The sequence below is a fragment of the Camelus dromedarius genome, chromosome 12, assembly GCF_036321535.1.
Source record: "Camelus dromedarius isolate mCamDro1 chromosome 12, mCamDro1.pat, whole genome shotgun sequence".
Lineage (NCBI taxonomy): Eukaryota > Metazoa > Chordata > Mammalia > Artiodactyla > Camelidae > Camelus > Camelus dromedarius.
The window spans coordinates 14,798,442-14,825,444 of record NC_087447.1 but is presented as its reverse complement, the minus strand read 5'-3'; the positions used below and the strand labels follow the sequence as shown (position 1 = coordinate 14,825,444).

At 39.8% G+C, this 27,003-nt stretch overlaps 1 protein-coding gene across 11 annotated transcripts in view; it reads left to right on the top strand.

Annotated features, from left to right (window-relative positions):
• Positions 1 to 27,003, top strand: part of ATG13 (autophagy related 13) — a 42,712-nt gene that overhangs the window by 12,955 nt on the left and 2,754 nt on the right. For 4 of the 11 annotated variants that reach the window (XM_031459650.2, XM_011000645.3, XM_031459651.2 and 1 more), the window contains 16 exons: positions 6,884 to 6,965; positions 7,930 to 8,010; positions 8,413 to 8,532; positions 10,760 to 10,806; positions 11,960 to 12,100; positions 15,507 to 15,547; positions 16,307 to 16,403; positions 16,719 to 16,817; positions 17,598 to 17,691; positions 20,485 to 20,583; positions 21,337 to 21,447; positions 21,844 to 21,980; positions 24,001 to 24,115; positions 24,683 to 24,760; positions 24,929 to 25,045; positions 25,597 to 25,725. In XM_031459650.2, the coding sequence (XP_031315510.1) occupies positions 6,897 to 6,965; positions 7,930 to 8,010; positions 8,413 to 8,532; positions 10,760 to 10,806; positions 11,960 to 12,100; positions 15,507 to 15,547; positions 16,307 to 16,403; positions 16,719 to 16,817; positions 17,598 to 17,691; positions 20,485 to 20,583; positions 21,337 to 21,447; positions 21,844 to 21,980; positions 24,001 to 24,115; positions 24,683 to 24,760; positions 24,929 to 25,045; positions 25,597 to 25,725 (1,575 nt within the window). In that variant the 5' untranslated portion in view covers positions 6,884 to 6,896. The remainder of the gene's footprint in view (positions 1 to 6,883; positions 6,966 to 7,929; positions 8,011 to 8,412; positions 8,533 to 10,759; positions 10,807 to 11,959; positions 12,101 to 15,506; positions 15,548 to 16,306; positions 16,404 to 16,718; positions 16,818 to 17,597; positions 17,692 to 20,484; positions 20,584 to 21,336; positions 21,448 to 21,843; positions 21,981 to 24,000; positions 24,116 to 24,682; positions 24,761 to 24,928; positions 25,046 to 25,596; positions 25,726 to 27,003) is intronic. The other 7 variants (XM_011000649.3, XM_011000648.3, XM_011000642.3 and 4 more) reach the window with 6 other exon arrangements.

Genomic DNA, 27,003 nt, shown 5'->3' with positions numbered 1-27,003 from the left:
ATGATACCATTTTAGTTTCCCTAGGTGGTCTCCTTTTAGGAAAGGCAACATGTTGCTCACTTGTTGCTTCCTTTTTTGTCTACTTGGCAGTTTTATTTCTCAATTAATAAATTGGATTTATAGTATATAAACTGTCTCTTGTAACTGAAGTCCCCAAACCTTGACTGAACTAATAAAATTAGTTTCCTGAGCATGTACATCCAAGGACTAGACCTTGGTCCAGTATTGTCATTTACTTGCTAGTTTCATTGACCAAGATCTTTTCTGAGAGTGCCAGCAGGCCTCTGGTTACCTTTTCAAAATCACTTCACCTGTTTTCCCTGCTGACTTTGCATGTGGAATCTTGAAGTTCAGGCTGAGGAGTTTGCCCAAAGTTCTGGCACATAGGAGCAATACTAACATAATACTTTATTAGATTAGCCTTTCAGTGGCTTACCTGAGGTTTACAGTATAGTCTGGAAGGAGGTGTTGAGGAAGAAACTTTTTCTGTACGGTCTTAGGTTCTCTGTGTGGGGGCCTGCAAATTAAACCAACAAAAGCCAGATTAGCAAGAGAAAAGACATTTGCAAAGTATATACCACAGGAGAGCTCAGTGGTGAGTAGCTCAAAGAGGTGGTAAAAATTTGGGACTTACATGCCTAGTTTAGTAGGAGAAAGGAAGGAGAAAAAAGGCTCTTATGGGAAGAACAAACAAGTTTCTTTGGGAAAGGCAAATGGGTCTTTGGGAGAACAAATGGGAGATAAGAATGTTTGTGATAACATTTGCTTGTGTGGGTTTAAATGGCCTTTCCTTCTTCTTTAAGACCATGAACCTCCTCCAGATAGGGGATTTATAATAGGTTTACTCTTAGTCTCTCTCCTGGGAGTAGAAGCCAACCTGGAATGGGAATTTATGGCAGTCCTCATTTCTCAGAAGGTTCTACTTTTAATCAGATATGGAAGGCTCTGAGAAGATTTCTTTTCTACATCTGTTGAATCTCAGATGTCTTCAGCTTAAAATAATCTTTATGCCAAAATGGCATATTTTAGGATGGCATAGCCTGATGATCTTCAAAGGTAAAGTAACTAACCAAGTGAGTCTCTTCCAGATAAGAAATGTAACTTGGATTGAGGTGGTATCTATGGAAATGAAAATGCTGCAAATATTAAGAGTTTTGTAAAAGCAAGAGTTTGAAGGATTTAGTAATTGGTTAGTGTAGTAAAGGACAGAATAAAAGAAAAATTCAATTGTAGGTTTCTTTTAAATTTTTGTACCAAATTTCCCTTTATCCCTGGAGCCTTCAAAGGAGAAATTTTCAAAGAGCAAAGCATAGGGTAAACCTTCTGTTAACATTTATGTTGTAAAGAATGAATTAACTGCTTGATAACCTAGGCTTAAGGGGACAGTAAGCTTTGATGCCTGAAAGAGAAGTTTCTGTGGAGACCACCCCTTTGGGCTCAATAACTAACTCTAGTTACATAATCTTTTTAGTGCTTCCAGGGATATAGAAAGTCATAAGAGACATTGTGCCATTATAATGTTTGCTTTGGTAGATGCTTTGATGGTAGGAACACAGTTCCCCACTTCAGTGTAAAATAGGGGCAGCACAATCCTCCAGCACTTTTTTTTTCCATCACTATTCTTATCTCAGATCTGTTGCTGTGTTGCTTTAGGGCCTTGAGCTGTTTAACCCTTTGAAAGGTCTTTTTATTTTTACTTTAATATTTGTTAGTGTTCTTTTAACCAAAATTAGGAAAGTCTGAAGGTGGGTGTGCATGTCAAATATATTGTTTGATAGGCCTCCAAAGATGAGTCCTTTGTAATTTGGATAGCTTTAGGCTTTAATCTGTTCTTGATCACAGTGGATTCTCCTGTGGTATCTCATCAATTCTTTCTTTCTTTCTTTTTTTATTGAAATACAGTCAATTATGTGTCAATTTCTGGTGTCTAGCACAATGTCCCAGTCATGCATATACATACATATATTCGTTTTCATATTCTTTTTCATTAAAAGTTATTACAAGATACTGAACATAGTTCCCTGTGCTATACAAAAGAAATTTTAAAAATCTATTTTTATATATAGTGGCTAAAATTTGTAAGTCTCAAACTCCCAAATTTATCCCTTCCCAGCCCCTTTCCCCAGTAACCATACGATTGTTTACTATGCCTGTATTTCTGTTTTGTAGATGAGTTCATAGTGTCCTTTTTTTTTTTTAAGGTATTTTATTTCTCCTTCATTGGTCTCTTCCCCCTCCCAATAAATTTGCTATATCCCTCTCCTAGAGGGAAAACCCTTTTAACCAGAACAGCTTGAGGTATTTTCCTATGTAACTTCTCAGAAGTAGCTGAATCCATTCCTCACTACCGCTCTCAGAAGCTGTCCTCTCAGAGGTCATTAACAGCATAATTACAAGTCCAGAGGCCTTTTCCTCTTACGAATGAAGGAATCCAGAATATGTCACCCCAAAATATGCCTCTTTGACATAATTATTTTGAGCTGAAGGCAATTAATAAGCAGCAAATGCAGAGCCTTTGTTTACCTTCCCCTTTGTTGCCTAAAGGCAGGATATAAATTCCCTTTTCACTGGAGACAGATTCTTATCAGACCTAGGAGGCACCAGAAGAATCTGCAAACAAACCTTACTCCGTTAGTTTCCTCCCATATATTTAACCTTCCCACAGTCTGCAGTCCTTGGATGCCTAAAACTGCTTTCCTTTGTCCTATCATTTCTCTACAAATTTATTTTCTCTGAAGATCCCATATAAACCACAGTTCTAAGCCACCACTTTGAGTTGTTTTTCGTTGAGTTTTCTCCTGTGTGATGTACACTTCATGCGTTAGTAAACTTTTTCTCTTGTTAACTTGTCTTTTTAAGAGTCCCAGCTGAAAACTTAAGATGAGTAAAGTTTTGCCTCCTCCACAAAAACTTCTGTTGTTGACCATCCTTTTAGTCTGTAATTTCTCCTTTATTTCAATGAAGACTTCTCAGAAATTACTTTGCCTCCTATTTCTCTGACTAGTTCTTGCATTTTCTTGTGGGGCTTTTAGACAGATGTTTTCCAAGGTCATTGTTACTTTGTTTTTTCTGTTATCTCCCCTGGTCATTTCATCTGTTGCTATAATTTTAATTAACTATCTCTTCTTTTTTGAGATCTGTCTCCAACTTTAATCTCAGTCTTAATCTTTTCCATTAGTTCCAGGCTTACTTAGCATTTTCAGATGGTTCTTCTGGTGTTTATAACTCAGCCTATTAAATTAACTGAACTGATTGGCTAAAAATAGTGAACTTTGATCCTTAACTTACACTCCTTTTAAAAATTGATTTGCAATGGATCATGAATCTAAATGTGGAAGATAAAAATGTTTCTAGAAGAAAATGTAGGAGAATATTTTCATGACTTTGATATCAGCAAAAAAAATTTTAACAGGACACCAAAAAAGTGCTAAACATCAAAGAAATGGTTGATAAATTGGACTTACTAAAATTAAGAAACTCTGATCATCAGAAGACTCCTTAGGAGAATAATACTCAGCAATAAAAAGAAATAAACTACCGGTGTAGAATATAACATGAATAAGTCTCAAAATGATTATACTGAGTGAAAGTAGCTAGAGTATATATTGTATGATTAATTTATATAAAACTCCAGGAAATGCAGATGGAAATCTTTAGTGTTAGAAAGCATGTCAGAGGTTGCTTAGGTATGGGTTATTGAGAAGGGGCTGGAGGGAGGGATTGATTACAAAGGAATATGAGGAACTTTGGGGGAGTAATTGTTATGTTCACTATTTTGTGGTGATGATTTTACAATTATAAGCATGTCAAAACTTACCAAATCTTATACTTCTAATATATATATTGTCAGTTATTCCTCAGTAAAGCTGTATTTAGGGGAGAGGATATAACTCAAGTGGTAGGGCGCATGCTTAGCACACACAGGGTTCTAGGTTCAATCCCCAGTACCTCCTCTAAAAATAAATAAGTAAATAAACTTAATTATGCCCCCCCCTGAAAAAATCATGCAAAAAAAAAAAAGCGGTATTTAATAAGGACGTAAAGACCACCCAAATGAGACCAGTTGAAGATCATTTATTCAGAGCTTGTCATTGTAGGAGAGTCTGCCCCATCACTTGCCTTTGACAAAGTTGCAAAGGCAGGTAGACCATTGGGGAAGCTTTATAGTGGAAAGAAGGCTTCAAGGATGTCCTTATTTGGGGCTGTTGGCATGGGGAAGCTGTAAGCAGCCTAACTAAAAGTAGTGGTATCCTATGTGATTGGTTAGGGGTACATATTTGCCTTTTTCTGGCTGGTCCGAAGTTGGAAGTAGGGATAGAAATTAGGGAAGCTATTAGGTCCTGGCTATTTGGGGATAGTTTTTAAAGGGGTTATTGTTTGACTTCCTAGGGATAGTCTGACTTCCCTGACTGGTTACTGTAGATAGTAGGTTGGCTTCCTGGGCTAGGTTTTTGCAGGTTATGGGTCAGAGCTCTATTTTTATATATGTAGTTCGGCCATTATCTGTTAGTATATTCTGACTCTCATAAAAAGAAACAGATTCCATAAGAAAGGCAAACCACAAACTGGGAAAAGATCTGTAGTACATATCCAACATAGTACTTAATATACTGTTTTTTTTTTTAACATTACAATTCAGTAAGAAAAAGGCAGCCTGATTTTTTAAATGGGTAAAAGGCTTGAACTAGCACTTTCTGGAAGAGAATATCCGTCAGCAGTACCAAGTGGTCTTATAGACATGGCACAGCGGAAGCTCTGATATGCTGTTGTTAATGACGTAAATTGGTACAGATCCTGGAAGACTGTTTGGCAGCATCTATCAAAGCTAAACACAGGCATATGTTGGAGATATTGCGAGTTGGTTCCAGACTACTGCGCTAAAACGAGTCACGTGAATTTTTTGGTTTTCTGGGGCATATAAAGTTGTGTTTACAGTATAGACTATTGAGAGTATAATAGCATGATGTCAAAAATATGTGCATACCTTAATTTAAAAATACTTTGTTGCTAAAAAATGCTAACCACCATCTGAGCCTTCAGTGAGTTATAATCTTTCTGCTATTGGAGGATTTGAAATATTTTGAGAATTACCAAAATGTGACATGGATATGAAATGAGCAAATGCTGTTGGAAAATGGCTCTGATAGACTTGCTAGACACAGTGTTGACACAAAGCTTTACTTGTAAAAAGAAAAAGGAGGGGCAATATCTATGAAGCACAGTAAAGTGGGGTGCAATAAAACAAGGTATGCCTGTGTACGTATACTCTGTGACCCAGCATTAACACTCCTGGCTTTACGTCTGAGAGCAGTGAGTATTCACGTCCACCAAAAGACTCATGTAAGAACATAATAGTTAAAAACAGGAAACAACCCAAATGTTTATCAACAGTAGGATTTATAGATTGTGGTATATTCATAAAATGGAGTGCTACATAGCAATGAAAAAGAATAAACTGCGTTAAAAATGAATCTTATAGACATAATGTTGAATAAAGGAAGCTACACACAAAGAGTTAATAATATTTGATTCCACTTATAAGAAATTCAAGACAGACAACTAATTTATGGTGTAGAGGTCAGAATAATGGTTACCTTTTGGTGGATTTATTGATGTAGGGGGAACATAATGGAGCCTCCTGGATTATTGGAAATATTCTATAACTTGATCTGGATTGTTGTTATATGGCTGTATGCATATAAAATGTTTATTGAGCTGTACACCTAAGATGTGTGCATTTCACTACATTTAAGTTATACCTCAGTAAAGAACAGTATGGTTTTTTTTTTTTAACTTGTACTCATTATTCCCTTTTTCAGCTCTTTTGTTTACATCTTTCCTTAAAACTAGCTCTCCCTCTGGCTTTCTTGTTTTCTTTTTGTTAACTGAAACCACATTAAACTTTTTGTGGCCAGTCCTTAAATCCCATCTGCTCTTCCTTTAAAATTCTCCCATTCATACTATTTCCATATCATGTCTGTACTAGAGTTTTAGCTTTGACCATAGGCCTGAAATTATTGCCAAGGACCTAATTGATTTCTCTGCTTTCCATACTCAAAACTACTCGACAGTGCTAGCAAAGCTATCCTTCTAAAGCACCATTCAGGCTGTGTTGCTTCCTCTCCTCAAAAGCCTTGAAGGTGCTCCCATTTCTGATACTAGATGCCTATCAGTCTCTTGCATTGTATTTAAGACTCATGGCCCGGCCCCAACCAGCCATACACAATCACTGGGAAATTGGAATACTTAATAGTTGCAAACCCATTTTGCTCCTCCTTGCTTATACTTCATGCTCTCCTCTCCCTAAATGCTTTCTTCTTCATACCAGCCCCTTCTCAAACCATTTCAACCTGAGGGTTTATGATATACTTCAGGAAATCCATGAACCCCCCGAATATATCTGAATGTTTCTGTATATGTGTATTTTTCTGAAGAAAGAGCTTGTCATGTCATAGGATTCTCAAAAGTTGTGCAAAAGTTAAAGTTGATTAAGTGGCCTTTTGAAGGAATGTAAGGTAACTCATTTTATGTTTTAACAAAGTTTTGTCTTATTAAAACTTTACTCAATGTGTAGGGTAATAAAACTTTTTTAATAGATACGTTATATTTAAAAGGTCAAAGTTTCAGATCCAGGTAAAATGGCTTGTCTCATCTGTTCTTTAGGTCTCTAGACTTAGCTCTTTGTGTGGAATTTATTTTCCTCAAAAGATAGTATCTTTCTGTTTTTCACTTTGGTGTGTTTAGTTAGGGGGAATATTTTTTACCTCCCACAGGACTATTCGTACAGCTGGTAGACAATACCATCTCTGTATGCTTTGTTGTAGCAATCCTTTTTAAAGGATATTAGTCACATTTTTCAACACTTTTTTTCCCCCTGATTTAGATTCCTATAGGCAATGGAAACTGATCTCAATTCCCAAGACAGAAAGGACCTGGACAAATTCATTAAATTTTTTGCCCTCAAGGTAATATATCCATTCTCTTGAGCCTACAACTGTTAGAAATAACTTCCGTGCTTCTCCCTTTTTGGAAATACAGCATAACAGCTTGCAGCTTGCCCATTTTAAGGGATACTTCTGTCTGTTGTAAACCAAACTGTGAAGTTTGGGGGCGGTAGTGGGGGTGTAACTAAAAAGTAGCTTCCAATTTTCCACAGCTACTTGTTCAAAAAAAATTTTTTTGCAAGGCTGTTTGCAGAAATGTCAAACTTATTATGCCTGGTTATTGGCACAGTATGTTCCTTTGGGGTGAGAACAAGGACTATGGACAGGAATGGACAGCATTTGGGGCATCTTTCCCTAAACATCAACTACCTGAAATGTCTGACTTTCACTTAATTGTTCCTTCTGGGTAAATGAGGAATTAAAACTGAATTTTGAATACTTTAGAAGTTATATTTTCCTAAACGTAAAAATCATTTCCACCTCTATCGCTCCTTCCTCTCAACCATTGCTATGTAAGAACAATCCATGCAGTAGATTCTGGTTGTAAAATTAGTTGGGAGACTTTTGCCATATGGGCCAAATGATATGAATAATTGTGGAATCCTTGGTTTAAATCTACTATGATTATGTAAGTGTATGACAGTGAATATTTAAACCTACGGTTGGACTTGTTTCTTTATGAAAGCCACCATGTGCAACTTTCCTTCTGCCATGTGAGAGTATTAAAGATTCCAAGCCTCAAACTATAATTGCTCTAACTGGCTAACGCTCAGTATGCCCTCAGGAATATTTACACTATTATTTTTGTGCCATGTTTTTTTTCTATCTGTTCCTGAATGTTTTAGATTCTACCCTTTCCTGACGTATAGTTATGGTCATTGGTATCTTTTTAACTCTGCATTTGGAGAGTTTTTAATGCTAATCAGGAGCCAAATCAATTTGTTAAAAGTTTTCATCTTTGATTTGTTTATTTGGTTTTTTTTAGACTGTCCAAGTGATTGTCCAGGCTCGACTGGGCGAGAAGATTTGTACTCGTTCATCTTCATCCCCAACGGGTTCAGATTGGGTAAAATCCCTATTCTTGCTAAAGGCTGTACTATGGTGTTTGTCACAAGGAGTCACAGTGTAGTAATAAATAATACTATTTATAATATTACTAAATCATAACATTAAAATTCCTAATTTCATTTGATCCACTCACTTGGAAAGTATGTTCTTCATTAAATGTTAATCCTGGGTTTTTTTTGTTTTTTTGTTTTCTTTTTTGGCTTTCTGCTATGATAGCTAAAAAGCTTTTCAACCTGGGTTTTGAGTATTTGATGCAAGGTATCTCTTATGGAGAAGGGAGAAGTGAATGAATGTCCTTAATCAGAGCAGTGCCTGGATTACCCAACATCCAGTCTTACTACTTTATGTTTCCATAATGTTCCTTGTGAGTGTTTAACACAAAGTCCCTTTTGTGTTCTAGTTCAATTTAGCAATCAAAGACATCCCAGAGGTTACACATGAAGCGAAGAAGGCGCTGGCAGGGCAGCTGCCTGCCGTCGGGAGATCTATGTGTGTGGAGATCTCACTCAAGACTTCGGAGGTAAGGTTATGGCCAGAATAGTGTCTTAACTTGGCACTCAAAGCTCTTCACATTCTGGCTCCAACTGAGTCTTATTCCCGCCCCTTCCCTCTCTGATATTCTCATCATTCTCTGAGGAGATCATGGTTTTTGTACTTATTCTTCCAACCACTTGGAATAGACTCTTCACCCTCATCTTTATATATATATCATCCATATGTGATATGTTTCTACTTACCCTTCAAGACTCATGTGCTGTAGAAGATCTCCCCCTTCTAGTGGGAGAGGTAACTATTCTCTTAAACTTCCCCATGTGCTTTGTTTATATTTGTTTCTAGAGTGTAACTTCCTATATTGTGATTTTTTTAAAATGTTTTTGCTCACTTTGTTCCATGTTTAGATTGAGCCAGATATTGTTTCTTGTATGTTTATTAATCTATTTCCACTACAGGGTTGTGAGGTTGCAAGGTATGATAAAAGGCAAATAGAGCTTGGAGCTACACAGACCCAAATTCAGATCCTAGCTCAGCAACTTTGAGAAAAAAAAAATTTTGTGTGTGGGGGGTAATCATTAGGTCTATTTATTTATTTATTACTAGTTTTTGTGTTTGTTTTTTTAATGGAAGTACTGGGCATTGAACCCAGGACCTTGTGGATGCTAAGCACGCGCTCTACCGCTGAGCTATGCTCTTCCCCCTCAGCTGAGCAACTTTGTACAAATGACTTAACCCCACCTCTACCAATACCACCAAAGTAACACAACACTTCACAGTCTTGCAGGGCTGTAATATTTTCTCTTTAATTCTTATTTGTAAAGTGCCTAACATAACATATAGTAGACAATCATTACATGTTCCTGTTCATACTTTACACTTTTATTTTTGAGATCAGCAGCCATGCTACATCTGATTTATCTGTGTAGTTCCTCAGTTCTTGAAATGAGGCAGGATATGAATGAATAATCATCTCTGTACCTGGCACGGTGCCGGGGGTGGCACATAGTAGGCTCTCAGTTTTGTTGAATGAATGATGAGTGTATTTATTCCATGGAAACTTTAGCACCAAATAAAACGAAACTTCCTATTCTTCCTTATTGAGTCACCAATTTATACTGTGAATTATTTCCCTTAGTGATCCATACGTAGTCCAAATAGAATCTTTCCTCTCCCAGGTATCTGTGAAATCTGACTCTAAACTGTTCTGATTGTCCTAGAAAAACCACACTAACTTGTCTTGGATACTTCCTACTGTCCAGTCATCCTTGATTTTTTGGGAGGGGGTTTGGGAGAGGAATTCAAAATTCATTTGTATCATTTAGAAATGACATTGTGATGAGAAGGATATATATTAAGGATACAGATTTAAATTTGATCTAGAACTAATAAAAGTTCTCTACTCCACAGACTAACCAAACTTACTCCCAAACCTAAAACTTAAACTGATTCGTAAAAAGCTTACCTGTGTTCAAATGTATGTGAGTATCCTTCTCACTAAGTGACACACAGGAGTGTTACAGGGTTGAAGGAGTCTGGCTTTAGTCTTTTCTTTTTCTTTCCTATCTACTAGACTAAATCTGTTCAGAGTGACTTACAGAGGAACTGAACAGTTTGGCTAAAGACATCAAACAGCTAAAAAGACTTCTAAGTAGGGAGCTTGTTAAGGTATTCCTTAACTGTATGTCACCTAAAAATATCCTTTACTGAATTGGAGGGAAAGGCTCCCTCTATCATTTGAAGTGTTGGCCTTCCTGAGGAGCAATTTGGTCATACATAGCGAAAGTCTTAGAAGCATACATATCCCTTGATCTAACAATTCTAATTCTGGAAATTCACCTTCAACTGATTCAGGGTGCATACAAAATGTAGTTTCAAAGTTGTTTATCAGTGTTGTTTATTTTAGTGAAAATTTAGAAACAACCTATATGTCGAAGTATGGGGGGCTGATTGGGTAAAATGATGATCATATGGTGGAATACTATGCAATTATTAAAGAAAATGTAGAATTTAAAATTATAAGTAGAATTCCATGTTGTATTTAATTTAAAAGTTAGCGATAAAAGTAGTTTATACAATGTGATCTCACTTTAATTTAGAAAAGTCACTGATTGGATTATAAATTGATATCTCTTTTTTTTTTTTTTTACCTTATTTATACTTTCCAGTATTTTATATAGTGGCTATATAGTGCTTTATAATGAGAAAAAAGAAGATAGTTTTAAAAAACTGAAATATCTTTCAATTGTCTACAGGGAGATTCCATGGAGCTAGAAATTTGGTGTCTGGAAATGAATGAAAAGTAAGTGCTCTGTCTTAGGGTCCTTGGTTGTGGTAGCTGAGGATAAAGTACACAACATCATGTGAAAAGCAGGGCCTTGTTATCAGTCATGGAGGGTGTTCTGACCACTTAACAAAGCCAATAGGTCTTTGCTACAATTTGCTTCGTGCTTGGCTCCCAGCCCAGGCACAGAGATGACCTTCAGAAGGGAGTGTCAGTCCAGAGAGACTCAGACACTTCAGGGAAAGGAGCGGAGAGAAAGCTGAAAAGGGTTTGTTGTTTTCCCAGAGTACAGATAGTTCTCTGATTAAATCCCTTGAGCTCTTGTAACATGACTACTCTGTTTTGTCTGCTTTCTGTGTGGCAGACATCCAATAAGATTTCCCCTCATTACTCCTTTATACATGCTGTGTTGGTCATGGGTTGAAAATGCATGTTATTTTCCCCTCCATTTTCTTCTTTCAGGGCAGATTAGCTTACTTCTTGCCTGAAGCTTTAATTTTTAAGAAGAATATATAGGAAAATTGAGAAATAGCAGCACATCAAAAGAAAAATCTTAGTAATAAGTATGAGTGGTGTGGGCATTATTTTTCTTTCTTAAATAGAAGGCAATTGCCAGGTATAGTCCAAAATTTTAGTACCAAATACTTTCCTCCAGATTTGTTGTTAGATGTATAGAGGTAGACTGCTCATGAGACATTGAAATTATGTTTTCACCTTCAGTAATATAATTGCAGTATTGAATTACTGTTTTTAAGTATGTTGCTTTATTTCTTAGAAAGATAACTGCCTCAAAGCTAGAAAAATATATTAGATGCCTTTTGGTGCCCATCTGCCTTTGTCTAGTGCATGAGAAAGTGAAACTTTGGCTTTCTTCAACAATCTGTTGATAAGCTGTCAAAGAACTCTTATTACAGCTTTAGTTTGGAACATGTTTTAATAACAAGTTTAATCATATACAGCTTTAGCACTTGATTTGCAACCATCTCTGTTGATTATAGGTGTATTTAGACTGCAAAGCAGATGATAGCCAATCAGAACTTATGAATAATGCTAACAAGTGGATCTCAGTCACTGGATGGAACATAACTAGTATTTCTATATTCATTGCATTTCAATTCTCTGTTTTGCACTGGTTGAATAGGAGAATACTGATAGTGTCTTTGCTCTTTAGGTGTGATAAAGAAATCAAAGTTTCCTATGCAGTGTACAACAGACTGTCATTGCTGCTGAAGTCTCTCCTTGCTATAACCAGGGTGACACCAGCTTACAGACTCTCCAGAAAGCAAGGGCATGAATATGTCATACTGTACAGGTAAACAGCTCACCTTAATGATTCACTCATCGGCCTCATCACTTTGCACATTGTCTGATTAGCATTCAGGTATTCCGTGATTAATTTTTGGACAGATGGTTGGATAGTTGATGCTATAGCTTTCCTATGTTTGTCTATCCATTCTCTCTTATGAACCTCAGCTTTTCAAAGCAGCCAAACCTTTTGTTTGTATACAGTCTTGATTCTTGTGGAATGTATTTTTTGGTCCTACTGATATATATCTCATTGTTGGAAAAGGAGCTTAAGACTTTTAAAAACAAGGTATCTGTATTCCACAGCCTTCTAAATTCCAGAATTAGATTAAAATTCTGTGTAACAAACTCTAATGCAGTTTGTTTTTAATTATTTGTCTGTGGATATAAAGAACTAGTTGACAGTTCTTTGAGAATTTTTCTTACTATTTCACCTCAACACATATGTATTATTGAATGTTTTTTTAATGCAAGTATTGTGTTAGGCCCAAGGAAGAACTATATAGAGCCCAGCCCTACTCGTATTTCTAATGTAATGGGGAAATGTTTGGTACATGCATAATTAAAGTAAAAAGCAGGATTTGCATAGCAGTGTCAGGGAAAACGTACTGTGAAAACATAGGAAGCAAAAGTTTGATCTGGGTGGGAGATTAAGGCAGGCTTCATGGAGGAAGTGGCATTCAGACTAGACCTTGAGGGAGAGAAAATTTCATCTGCTGGGAGTGAGGGAGAATGATCATTCCAGGTCAGGCGTACAGTGGGTGGCAAGGCATAGAAATTGGGGGCAGGATGTGAACTATCCTCAGATTGTCGAATGGACCAGAGCGGTAGTGTCGAGGATATGTAGGAAAGTGTGAAAGCAGAGCATGGAATGCCAGAGGTTCCCAAATCATCCAAGACTCTTTTCCACATTAGTGATGAGCCATGGGTTTTAGCCTTTGGTTCACATGTACAGAGCTGATTTTGAGAGGAAATAAGTATAGTAGGATAGAAGGACCAAGGATTTGAACTCAACTATTTCTGTTGAAATAATCTAGCAACCTACCCATGTTTATTTTTCCAAGTTTTTGTTGTCTTCTCAGGTTTCAAGATGGGTATTCCCTTTGAAAATTACTAGACTTTTATTCCTATATAACTCTTATTTTTCGTTTCTCAGCATTCTCATGCTAAGTCCCCTTTAATTTGGTTCTTCTGTAAGTAGCCATGCTACACTACTAGTAGTGTACACTACTTAGTTAACTAGGACTTCTAGTCCTTTTCAAACCTGTGTTTAAAGTCTTCATTTAGTGGGGGAGGGTATAGCTCAATTGGTAGAGCGCATGCTTAGCATGCACGAGGTCCTGGGTTCAATTCCCACTACCTCCACTAAGTAAATAAATAAATAAACCTAATTACCTCCCCCCTCAAAAAATAAAATTCAATTTAAATAAGTAAATAAATAAACTCTTCATTTATCTTGTATCTCTGGAGTAATACAGTATTGCTCACTGATTGCTTATCATTATCAGGTGTGCTTTTGGATGCAGCTAACTAGTTTAAACCTTAGAGAAGTGGGTGGTCTCAGAGGTAGATGTGACTCTTTTTTTTTTTTCTTTTTATACTGTTGCTGACAGGTTAACAGTATAGCCTATACCATTAAACAATAGCCTTGTCTTTTTTTTTTTTTTTTTTTTTGCTGTACTATCATTTTTTCCCTGATCCTGTAGATTTGATAATTTCGCTATAGCTACATTGTTATAAAAACTCATTTGAAATTTGTTGTTCATCAAGACTAAATTAAAGTTTTATTGTCTACTATCTGTGAAGAAGACTTTTGCTTAGCACCTGAGTAGCATAAAGAGTATAGCCACAAGAAGGTATAACAGAATTAGATTATTTTAAGCACTGTACCAATATTCAAATGAGCAGCGAGCTGATTAAGTTGCAGCTTTTTCTCAGAGGGTGCTTGGCAAAATCTCCTTTGGCTACACTTTATTAATGTCATTCCTATATTACTTTATGGTAGGAGTCAGCAAAGTGTGGTCTGCAGACTGTCTGCTTGTTTTTATAAAAAAGTTATTTTACAACACAGCCACCCCATGCATTTACCTGTTATCAGTGCTACTTCTGCAGTACAACAGCAAAGCTGAGTAGTTGCCGCAGACTGTATGGCCTGCAAGCTTAAAATATTTGCTAACTGATCCTTTAAATAAAAATTTGCTTGACTCCTGCTTTAAGATGTCTGTCACTTTTGTACATGTATTTCAGCTACTTATACACGTTTCTTTTCTCCCCTCCAGACTATAGTGTTTGAGACCTACAATTCAGATTTGTCCTGAATCTTACCCATAATTTATCTTTATCTTATCCCTGACATCTAACCGTAGGGCTTTGTAGATTGTTGGAGCTTGCTTTTTATTGAACAAACCCATGGAGGGGAGGGTATAGCTGAGTGGTAGAGTGCATGCTTAGCATGCAGGATGTCCTGGGTTCAATCCCCAGTACCTCCAATAAAATAAAATAAATAAATAAATAAACCTAATTACCTCCCCCCAAAGGTAACAAAAAAATTTTTTTTAAGAAAAATAAAATGAAAAACCCATGTATTAGTTTAATTTTTAACAATATTACTTGAAAAATATAAAAATACATTTTAAGTGTTCTTTGTAATTCAGACATTTAGCTAATTTGGATTGGCCTTCCCAGGGAGATTCATGGAAAAGTTCTGCTGTGTTTATATTTTTATATTTTAGAATAATCTTCCCTAGTTATTCTGTGGTGGACAAGATTTTCTAATTTCTTCACCAATTTACTTTGGAATGACTTTTGACGAGCACAGAGAGCTCCCTTTAATTGAAGACTACACTTCAAAATCCAGTACCTTCTATTGCATATTTGAAAGTGGCTAACTAAGAAACTAGATGTTGAGTTTTCATCACAAGAAAAAAAAATGGTAACTGTGAATGATGATGGATGTTAACTAGACTTAGTATGATCATTTTGCAGTGTATACAAATACTGAATCATTATGTACCCCTGAAACTAATATAATGTATGTCAATTACACCTCAATTAAAAAAAAAAATCTTGTACTTTCTCATAGTAGTCCCAGACCTATTTGCCAATTTTATTTATATATTTTTTATTTCCCAGTAGGTATACTTTATAAACACCTTGTAGGAGCAGGAATAAGAAACTTAAATGGCAATTTCCACTTAATTTTTATTTTCTGAATTTCTTAACCAGTCCTTTCCATTTACATCCCCATGCCTACAGCTTAATCAGGTAGTAGCAGTGTTGCTCCATTAGGAGAGGTGTTCATGCAAATAAGAAAAGAAGGATTGGTTTTATTTATTTTGTTTCTAGTTGTTGTGGTATACAGGCCCTTAGAATAAAGAAATCAGGTAACTTTTTTCTTTCTTTCTTCCTTACAGGATATATTTTGGGGAAGTTCAGCTGAATGGCTTAGGAGAAGGTATGTATCAAGGTTGAAAAACATTTGTAGTGTTAAGAGCTCCCCTGACTTCAGAGATGGGCTCGGATGCTGCCTGTAGTAATATGTGGCTCGTGGTTTTAGTATGCGTGATACAAGTAAGGAAAAGACGGGTGGTCCAAAGAGCCCCCAAGGAATGACTGACTAATTTTTCCCAAAGTTCCAGTAACTCTATTCTTTCTTACTCTTTGTACAATTGTCTGTTTTCCTAATTTTCTACAACGAGCATGTTAAATGTTTCTGATGAGTATCAACAGTTTTGAAAAATTGGAAATGAAACCACAAAAACCAGGAAGCTTTGTTGGAAATACCTTGTAAGGCCCTGGCTCTTTTCTGTACTTAGCTCCAGGGTGGCAGTTTGGGTGGGAGTGTGTGTACTTCCTAAATTTATGTGAGAAACTCCTCATGCCCCTCTGCTGTGCCTATACTTGTGGCACATCTGGGCAGGGTTGGTTAGGACTTGCTTAAGCTTTAGGACCAACAATTGTTTTACCTCTCTGAAGGTAGTTTTATCTGGAAATGCTGTTTCTCCTGACAATATTAGGTTAATACAGAATAAATTGAAAGAAAAAAATATATACATACATACACATAGGTATGAAATTTATGCTGCTGCACTCAAGGTGCTAAGTGGATAATGCCAGAGATTGTACAGCAGATGGAATGATTCACAGAAAGACAGACCGGGGGCAGTGTCAGTACTCTCTGGAAAAAAAGCTAATTGTTTATCTCTTCTCCTAGGTTTCCAGACAGTTCGTGTCGGGACAGTGGGCACCCCTGTGGGCACCATAACTCTTTCTTGTGCTTACAGAATTAACTTGGCATTCATGTCCACCAGGTGAGGAAAATGCTTTGGAATCCAACAGAACTCTTCTAAAGATAGTAGTTTTCTTCCTCCAAACCCGGTGGCTAAGCCTACAGTTGAGCTTTGCCATTGCAAAAGAGTTAAACTGAGAGAGAGTCCAGTTTCCAGACTGAGGAGTCTGAGTGTCCCAGAGCCAATGTAGAGTTGGTGGTTTATGTTTAGGGATGTGATAGTTAAGGCTCTTTGGTTCCTGCCAATAGGTAAAAGGTGAGAAGGGGCCCTCTGAGGACCTCAGGGGGGCTGACAAGGCATTCTAACAAATATGGCAATTTTCCTGCTGCATTACAGGCACTTTGAGAGGACCCCACCTATCATGGGGATTATCATTGATCACTTTGTGGACCGTCCCTATCCCAGCTCCTCGCCCATGCACCCCTGCAATTACAGGTGAGGACTGTGAATGACGTTTTCCCCAAACTGCAGGTAGGCAAAAGCATCCATCTTGCACAGGTACATAGAGCATCCTTATCAGCACTCACTGATGGAGACCCCATGTGGAGAGAAGCAGAGTGGCTAGCTGTCATTCTTGCTGCTACCTGTAAGGTACACCAAGACTTAGGGTGTACCAAGTTCAGAAAGTTCTTGGATACTTTGAATCTTGACAGTAGTGATTTGATTTTACTTAAGAGACTTAAGAGTGGCAGTCATTTGTAGAATGTCCTTTGTAAATTAAATGCTTTTCAGGTCACCATTGGCACAGTTCAGTTGTACATCAGAATCAAATATCTCCAGGCCTAGATCCCAGAAAACAGAATTCTCTAGTGATGGAAATAAATATATATCAGGAAAGATACTGCCTTTCTGTGAAGGACTCATAAAGTTGGATAGGTTTTGTCTTTGAAGTCTAGACATTTGTTTCACTACGTTCTCTACTGCTGATAATTTTTTGGCCCCAGTACTAGCCAGGCTTAAGAAAATACTCTGGAATGATATTTCAGGTAAAATGTTTGGGTTTTTTTTAAAAAAAAAAAAAGCCACTGTCAACCTCTATATGCTGCTTTCTGGAAATGTTTGAAATTATCAAGGACTCAACATGCCTCTCTTGCCATTAGGGGCTCCGCCTGAAACAATTCTTGCCACAGCTTGCATCCTTATCTAACCTCTCTGTATCTTTTCTGAAGTTAACTGTCATCAGTCAGTTCATAATTTCTTTTCCACTCACTATAGAACCACCAGTGAGGACACTGGAGTAACATATCCTTCTGTGGAAGATTCTCAAGAAGTGTGTACCACCTCTTTTTCCACCTCCCCTCCATCCCAGGTAGGGGGAAGCAGGTTCTGGGGTGGCGGTAGTTATTTGGTACACATATGGGTCTTATGAAATGATGTCAAAATTTAGATACAATCTCTTTTGGTGGTGGTGATGGTGATTATTTCAAGGGGATTATTTTGAGGGATGAGGAATGCCTTCTTACCCAGCAGGTAACATTCCAAGAATTCTTTCTTTCTTTCTATCTTTTGGGGTGGAGAGAGAGAAAAAGAAGGATTTATTACTTCCAGCAAATAAGGAGAACACTGGGTATATTTCCCAGAGCAGTGTCTCTGTAGCCATTCTTAACCTAAAAGATTTACTTACCTTCCTGGGGACATCTTAGAATTCCCTAGAAAATTGGTCATGGAAAATTCCTAGAAAATCAAAAATGCATTCTGGTACCAGAGAGGTACTCTTAACTTATACCTGCTCGTTTGGTAGCTACTTCTTTCATGAAATGATATATATGGTTTCTAATAATAGAAGGAGCATAAAAGGAGCTCATGATTATTTAGCATAAAATTTTGCCAGTAGGACACCAGCAGTGCAGTTTTACTTAATAGTTAACACGGATATCTGCCTATCTGCATTCTCTCTCTGAATATTTTTAACCATTAACTTTTCCACTTGAGTCCATCTGCAGTGTCCAATCCAGTTTCAATAAAACACAAGCTCCAAACAATGTGAAGTGCCTGTGTGGCCTTGTTGTATGAGGAACATCATACTGAGACTGCTTCAGATAAAGCATCATTTTTGCCAGCTGTCTTTCAGGGCACGTTCCTTCCCTTTCACCCCAAGTCATTCATCTTCTACCCACTGCCTGCCCATCATCTCTGTTATTTCACTCCTCTTTGCTTTCACATTGGATAGTTTCTTGTAGACTTAAGTCAGTTCTACTTTCTTTAATCGAGCACTGGATTATCCCTTTTCATCATCTTATTTGGGAGACCCAACAACTTAATTAGCTCTCCATACATTTTTATTCTCTATGTTTTTTAAATAAAGAAAAAATTAAAATTTATTCCATCCTGGGTTGTTGGATACTGAATTAAAAGCATAGTTCTAAAAGCATAGTTTTAAAAGCAGAAGTTAGGCACAAAAGCTAACTTTTATATGAAGGACTTTACAAAATCCACACATCACTGAGTTCTGTTGTCCCAGTTTAGAGTTGAAGAGATTCTTACTGTAAAATTGCCTAGACAGTTTGGTCTCGGGATGTGAGAATTGTTAGTCCCATCCCCCCATTAATATATGTAGGCATGGCTGTCGCCATTGAACTGGGGGCAGGTAGCTTCTGGTACACTTGTTGACAGACAGCAATCTTGACCAAAAAACAAAGGGGGCGATACATTTTCTTACTAGCGCACATTAGTGAGTAAAGTTTTTAGATAATCAAAATGTGAATGTCATTTAATGTTCATTAAACAGTTTTATTTTGTTTTACAATTGATAAATTCATACACAATAAATAAACTTGGGAGGTATGAGGGATGGTGAGGCCGGGCCTTAACAAATCAATTTGTCTCTTTCTTTGATACACTGGAGGTTTGACCCAACCCGCAGAATAAAGGGAAGTTAAGTAGTTTCTGTACCTGATGTTTGCAAAAAATGTTTGTTTACCTGTGTAAGGAGAGCCTATATTTTTCATGGTATCAGTTACCCTTGGTGTCTTGTCATGATCTCTCCAAGTTGCGCATCAATACTGAGCAGCCTGTGGGTGAACCCTGTCACTCACTACTGCTGGAGCACCTCTAATCAAGGCTGGTACAGTTTGGTGCAGAAATACTCATTTTAAATCTTGATGGTAGAACACAGAAAAATCATTTGCCACCTGTAAATACTGAAATAGTTTCTTCTTTGGTTTAACCTAGGAAATTGCATAATTGTTCAACAACTTCTATTTGAGCTTTTGCTAGAATCCAGTAAATACATGTTGATGGACTGTTTGTTTTGCCAACAAAATAAGGATCATTGTGTCATTTGGGCTCAGAGTTGAGTCAGGAAATAGTTGTGACCTTGAACCTGCTACTGGGACTTAAGGTCCTACCTCCAATTCTAAGCACTAATTAGTTAATTGGCGAGACTTAAAGATGGAACAGCAAGACCCAAAACAATCATCATGCCCATAATTAGCTTTGAATTCACAAGTCTTGAAAATGCCCCATCAAGTTCTCCTACACCAGCAGGGACTATAGCAGCGTGCACGCGCACACCCCAGTACCTACACCTGTATATGCACACTCATCCTCCCTGGGAGGATGGAGGAAAGTTTGCAGCTGGGTACCTGAGCATTTTAAAGTTCCAGCCAACAAATGTCAACTGTTTCAATTTGTCCCTGAAGATTCTGGGTCCCCAGAAAAAGATTTTCAGTCTAGCATCTTAACTTCAGTGTCTTCATTCCTGCTCCTCACACCCTGCGTTGGTTCTTAGGTGTTTCCTGTTGGAGACTGTTCTCTAACATCCTCCCACCCTCTTTTGACTAAAGACAGACTAATACTTGGTTCAGGTTTCCCTGTTCACCAAGTTATAGCAGCGTGACTCAGCTTTGTCTTCCACCTGCTCATCAGGGAGACAGGCAGGCGGCAGAGTACCGGGGATAAACATCTCTTCTTCACATCCTTCCAAGCGGTCCTTGTGGGAAAGCAGCTGGGCAGCTTTCTCCCTGTTTCCCTCCTAATGTCCATTTTATACTTTTAAGCCCCTATTGCTGCTGCCCCTTCCGGAGTTTTTTCACTTCTTTCTCAAGTCCCTGTTCTTTTTTCTTCTCTTGTTTCTCCTGTGTCTGTGTGTATCTGTGCACAGTGTGTGTTTACTGTCACAAAGGCACATTTTCAGACCCCTCCTCCTGTGGTGACGGACACCCTGAGGGTCCCCATGGCAGGACTGGCCTTTTCCCATCAAGTGAGTTCATTCTGGGAAGAAGGGGATGTAATCAGATGACATCTTTTTATTTAAAAACTGTAAATAAAGTACAAGGTACAGCTATTTAAATATCCCCAAGTGTTCTGTGGGTTATTTTGAGGCGTGGTAATTGATTTTTAACAGGATACAGCCATAGCACAGCAGCCCAAAATAGGATTTGTCATTTGCCCCTCCTCCTGGCATTGATGTGAAAAATACATGGAGTTGTTTATATCTTATTTCCAAATAAACCGTTCAAGAGTGGTATTCTTTATTTTTTAATATAAATAGTTACCCTCCCAAACCCAGTGGTGATAGAGGGTATGATTAGGAAAAAGCTTTCTGTTTCAAAGAGGCCTCATGCTCAAAGGAGAAAATAGAATGACCTGGGAAAAATCTGATGACTTTGGCTCCAAATTCTGCCCAGGCTTGGGCTTCACGGATCTGCTGAGCTGGAAACCGAAACAGTTAGCTGAGCCCCTGGGAAAAGGGGGAGCAAGGAACTCATTTGAAGCCTTAGGAAGGCACAGTGCTGGGAATCTTAATCCCACTGCAGTCCAGTCTTGTTTTCTTATTTACAAAGTAACGGCCTGGCCAGTCTTTGGCCCTTACATCAGGCCCCTCACACTGTGAGGATGTGGGTTGGGGTCCATTCCTTACCTCTCTACTGATCTTGATCACTAGCCATACTCTAGGATTGCCTATTTTTCCTTCCTCCTTTCCTCTGCCCCTCTCTGTTTTTCTCTTGCTTAGCTCTCAAGCTCTCGCCTTTCCTATCAGCCTGCTGCCCTGGGCGTTGGATCAGCTGACCTGGCTTATCCAGTAGTGTTTGCTGCTGGCTTAAATGCCACACACCCTCACCAGGTATCTTTAAAGATGGGGAGGACACTGGGGGTTCCTGTGCTGCCTCCCTTTCCCGGATGCAGTTGAGGGGCCTCTTGAGACATCAGTATTATTCTAAGTGTTACGAAGCAAAGCTCTGCTGTAACTTTGAAAAACTAAGGTGACTCTGAGAGGAGGAGGCCTCTTAGAAGAGCTTCCCGAGTGTTTTCTCCCTCTCTTTTCCCTCTCTAGTGCTTACCTTGCATGTCTCCCATTAACTGAGTCCCAGAGGATAAAGATTTCCAAGGTTTCCTGCCCACTTGGTGGCAGCATTGGTGATGGAAAAGCTGGAGAGCGGATACCTTTATGCTAGGCTGTGTTTCCTCTTCTACCTGGTACTGCCATGATTCATGGTGTTTTTTTCATTTCTCTACAAAGCTAATGGTTCCGGGGAAGGAAGGTGGGGTACCCCTTGCTCCCAACCAGCCTGCCCACGGTACCCAAGCTGACCAGGAGAGGGTGGCAACCTGCACCCCTTCTGATGGCGCCCACTGTGCTGCCACGCCTTCCAGCAGGTGAGTTCACGTCTTGGCTCTGCCACTGTTCAGACCAGCCAGGGGGCCTGTCCTCCCTGACACGTGCTTATTTAGTATCAGTAAAGAGTAGCTTTCAGCATTGGCTCAGGCTTGGCATTGGCGTGGTAAATGTGGAATCCTTAAAATGCCCGATGAAAATCTTACATTGCAGCTGGTACATGAAGATGCTGGCTCTGGGCACTGCTACCAACAACAAACAGCAAGGGCTTGCTTGGCTCTTTATCCTCTCATCCGGTGAAGGTGTTTTTCAGATGTTTGTCCCTTACCCCAAGTTTACTTCCCTTGGCGGCATCCTCAGTGTTTCCCGAAACCAGAACAAAGGTGTTGTTAACTGTAAGCCTGACGTCCAAGGTCACAGTGTATCTGTGGTGGAGGTTAGGATTGATTTTTCTTTTTCTACTATGTTTATAATTCTTTAGAAACAACTATTCTTTAGAAACAACTATTTTTCATTAAAATTAAAAAAAAAAACTTTTGTCTTTTATGTTTACAGAAGTGATGTAGTCTGGAAAATTCTAATTTTGAAGACATTATGTAGAAAATGAAAGTTCCCATAATCCCACCCTGCAAAAATCACCATTGTTACTTCCTTTTAAAAGAGGGTCTCAGAAGGACTAAGTAATTTGCCTAAGAGAGCAATTAGCTCACAAAACGGCCGGGCACAAGCCCAGCTCCTCAGACTGCAAAGCCCCTGCTGGCTCTTTCCATTACACTTGGAGTTCTGTGGGAAGCTGCGGCTGCCCTGCCCTGCTCTGCCCTCCCTTACATGGAGGGCCCCAGAGGTAATGACGTTGATTGCCCCACCACATCCTAAGTGAACTTTCAGATAATAGAAATTCCTGGGGTTTTTTCCATTCCCACAGAGGAGTGGTGGGAGGGGGATTGTTTGGGAAGATATTTTTGTGCCATCCATCAGGAAAAGTAATTACTTTCATTCCTGGCTCCCCAAACTTCCATCCTCTTGTCCCTCCCCCATTACATAATCAAAGGAGGCTCCTTTTAGCCATTTTACACTCTGGTGTTCTGAGCCTTGAATCCTGGGTCATGAACAGGAGTAGCTAAAGAGAAGACCCTGTGTCAGGGTAGGTCGTCAGAGCTCAGGCCTTTCCTTAGTGCTGGTCCTCCCTGCTGGCTGGAGTCCAGAGGCCACTTGGACGGCACAGTTCTTCCCCATCTTGAGCCCCTGCTTTTGGACTTTCCCATCCTCTGCTGCTTGCAGGGCTGTGACTACTAGTCTGGCAGCCACAGTAAGGGCCCTTGTTTCTGCTGCTTAGAGCCCCCCATCATCCAGGACTCAGTATTAGTCTGCACGGAGGGAATGAGAGCAGCCAAATCGAATGTGGTGTTGAAAGACCTTGCTGAACAGAGGGATGACTGGGGGGAAGATGGGGGAGGAAATGTGGTATGGAGCACAGAGGACCTCAACCCAGACAAACTGTCATGGGTGGAGAATGCTCTGGCTATCTAAGGAGTCAAATTTTGGACTCTGGACTTGGAATAATGGCAACATCCTTTGTGAGGTAAGGCTTAAATTTAATATTGTACTGTAAGCTATGCAGTCTTACAGTATCTTTAGATAACAAAACAAAAAGAAGACAGGGAAAAGCTACAATCTTGAGTCTGGCTATGTATGTAATAGATTAATATAAAATTACAGTTATTTATAAGAGCTGCTTCCCTATATGTTTGCACAGTGACTGATGCTTATCATTGGTATTAAAAATTAATTTTATGCAGTCTTCACACAATTGTAACACTAAGTTTTATTCACATATGTGTAATTTTTGGTTGTTTCCAGGAAATGCAGTCCTCTCCTCTCAACTCAAATAGGAGGGTGACAGTGGCAGCAGCCAGCCTGCATTTTGCCATTCCCCATGAGGTGGGCGGGTGAGGGGCAACCCCTGCCCTAGGCTGCAGCCCCGCAAGATAGATTTCTGGGGAATGAAGTAAGTTCTGCTGTGGTTTGAGAATGAGTACCAACATTACCTTTCTTCTCAAGCGAGGATACTGAAACTGTATCAAACAGCAGTGAGGGACGAGCCTCCCCCCATGACGTCTTGGAGACCATCTTTGTCCGGAAAGTGGGGGCTTTTGTCAACAAACCCATCAACCAGGTGATTTTTCTGCCCCTGCCACCTGTGAGAATATCTGAGCCCTTAGAGTAAGGCCTTAACCTGGGATAGTGGAACCACTGAAATCACATGCAGAGTTGTTTGTGTATGTGTGGGTACATGCACAAGTGTGTGAATTTATTTGAAGAGGGTTAATAACCTGTGACATCCCTCCAGAAGAAATTAAGAACTACTGCTCTGTGATCACATAGTTGAGGGAGACTATGCCATTTAGTGCAGACACATTGCACTGAAGTGTCATTGCCTCAGCTTAACTTGACCTAGGAGGTTCCACCTCACTTCTGCCAGTGAAGAACAGTTGTTACTGAACTACTGTTAGTCAAGCTTCCAAAGCTGAGTCCCAAGGTCCTAGGGAGCCTTCACCCCTGTTGATGCTGTGGGCATGTGGTGGGAGGCAGAGGAGATTGTTGGGGGTGGGGTCTGCAACAAGACAGGAGCCTGGGTGTGCGAACTTGCTGGACCTCCAGGCTTCTGGTGGCCTCTAATGAAGCACACAGGCTGGGGTGGGGGTGGTGAAGGGGACTGATACTTTCTCCCCTGTCTCATCAGGTGACCCTGACCAGTTTGGACATACCTTTTGCCATGTTTGCTCCTAAGAATTTGGAGCTGGAGGATGCCGATCCCATGGTGAGTCCCTGGTGGACTAAAGTGGACTTTGCAGTGAGGTAGTGCCAGAGTCGTCGTCCTTCCTGGGCGAGTCAGTATTCCTCCACAGACCATTAGCCATGCCCCTTGGCTCATGGATTTGCAGCCAGTGCACAGAGCCACCCCTACCTCTGGCTTATTCTGAAACAGGTGAATCCTCCAGATTCCCCAGAGACTACATCTCCTCTCCAGGGCAGCCTGCTATCTGATGGCTCCAGTGGGGGCAGCAGTGGCAACACCCAGGACGACTTTGTTATGATCGACTTCGTAAGTTGCTATCACCTTCCTTGACCTTTGCTGCTTCCAGGGAGATTAACCTGGAAGCATCCATTGCACTGGAACAGGACTTCTTCCTTCACAGGGTCAAATGGGCCAATATAGACAGAGGGAATGGGGCAGCGGGTGCTGGCTGTGCATTTTAAGTGGGGAACCTGCCCTCATACCCTGCTTGGGGAGACATTTGGAGGCCCATGAGCAGTAAGGCATTTTATGTCATGTCTTTGGTTGAAATTCAACTTGAAATGGGATTTTCCAGTGGTATCCGCACAGGTCCTATTTGTGAATGGATAGCCTTTGTGTCTGAAAGGAGTGTGAAGGAAAGGGACCTAAACCCACCTAGGGGAGAGAGGAGTCATCACCAGGATTAATTCAGCTGCCCAGAAGGGAAAGGTGTAAAGATTCCTCTCTCCAAGATAAACCTAGAGGAACCTTTTCTTTGATAACTACCGGAAGGAAAGAGGGTTGTTAATAGCTTACGCCCTCAGATTTTTCTCTGTGGTCCAAGGCAAGCTAAACTTGAATCTGTCTTGTTTTTTAAGAAACCAGCTTTTTCTAAAGATGACATTCTTCCGATGGACTTGGGGACCTTCTATCGTGAATTTCAGAACCCGCCTCAGCTGAGCAGCCTCTCCATAGATATTGGGGCACAGTCCATGGCTGAGGACTTGGTATGGAAACCCCTTCCCCACACACCTCATCCTCTGACCTCCCTTCCCCCTTTGATTGTCATTCCTGCCCTAGAGGCCTGTAAATTTCTTCCTGTTCCTTACCACCCTACCACCGCCCATCTTCCCTGTTACAGGACACTTTTAGACCATGGTCTTCCTGTGATCGCACTTGAGATTTGCGTCGTGTCTGGCAGTCATTACCTTGAATTTGCTTGCGCTCACTTCCTCATTTCCTCTGCACTCTCGCGGCATTTCTCACACACTCCTGTTTGGTGCCCGATGTTTCCTACTTGCTGATGCTGCAGAGCCAGGCTGCTCCAACAGCTTTTGCCATCAGCTGTTAAGTTTGCCAGGCTGACGCCATGGTACAGGCCAGAAGAAGTGGAAGGCCCAGCGTGTTGGTGTTTTTGCCCTTGCCTCAGAGAGCTCGTTCTCTGCTGCTTGTGTTAAACCAGATGTCCTGATACTGACTGTAATTGCCACATCCCTGTTTAGGGCATTTTCTGTTTCCTGCCTCTGAAGGGCAGAGGAGTGCCCTGCACAGCCGCACAGTCAGATGTAAGGGTCTCTCTGCCTGAGGTGGGAACATCACCTCCTATATTGAAATCAGAGGAATGGCTCTAGGAATAGAAATCTAGGAATAGCTGCCTTGATTTGCTTTGGACAGAGAAGCATGCTCAGTAATGATCACAATGCAGTAATAATGTCATTATTAGTAGTAAGATTTTTTGAGGCTTTCTCGGTGCCAAACATTTTTCTCATGAATCTTCATGAGGTAGGTTTTCTTATTATCCCAGTTTACAGATGAGAAAACTGACACTGAGAACAAATAACTTGCTGGTGGTTACACCGAGCTGGCATAACAAAACTTTTGATTCCAGACATTCCTGCTTCTGATTTTAGGCTTTTAAACACTGATTCCCTGGCCTCTTGTTTGAAATGTGCTTGGAAGGAACTGGAGTCCAAAGGCTCTCGACGTGATGCTGCCGCCAGTACTGGCCCATTGCCCCGGTCTCCCAAACCTGCCCAGGCATCTGGTGTGTCTGGGTCACTTTGTAAGTCCTGTGGCAGGAGAGTGTCCCACCTCTGCCAGGTACCTAGTGCCCATCAGGACGTCTTCTGCGATGGTTGAACTCTTCAGAGGTGCGGATTCATCCATCAGTGGAGACACACCACCTGATTAGGGCCAAATTTTAATTAACAGTTGATACCTGAGGGCAGTTAAACTTAACTCCTTGTGGTTCTGTTGTCTTCTCTTTTTCATTCTCTCTCAACCCC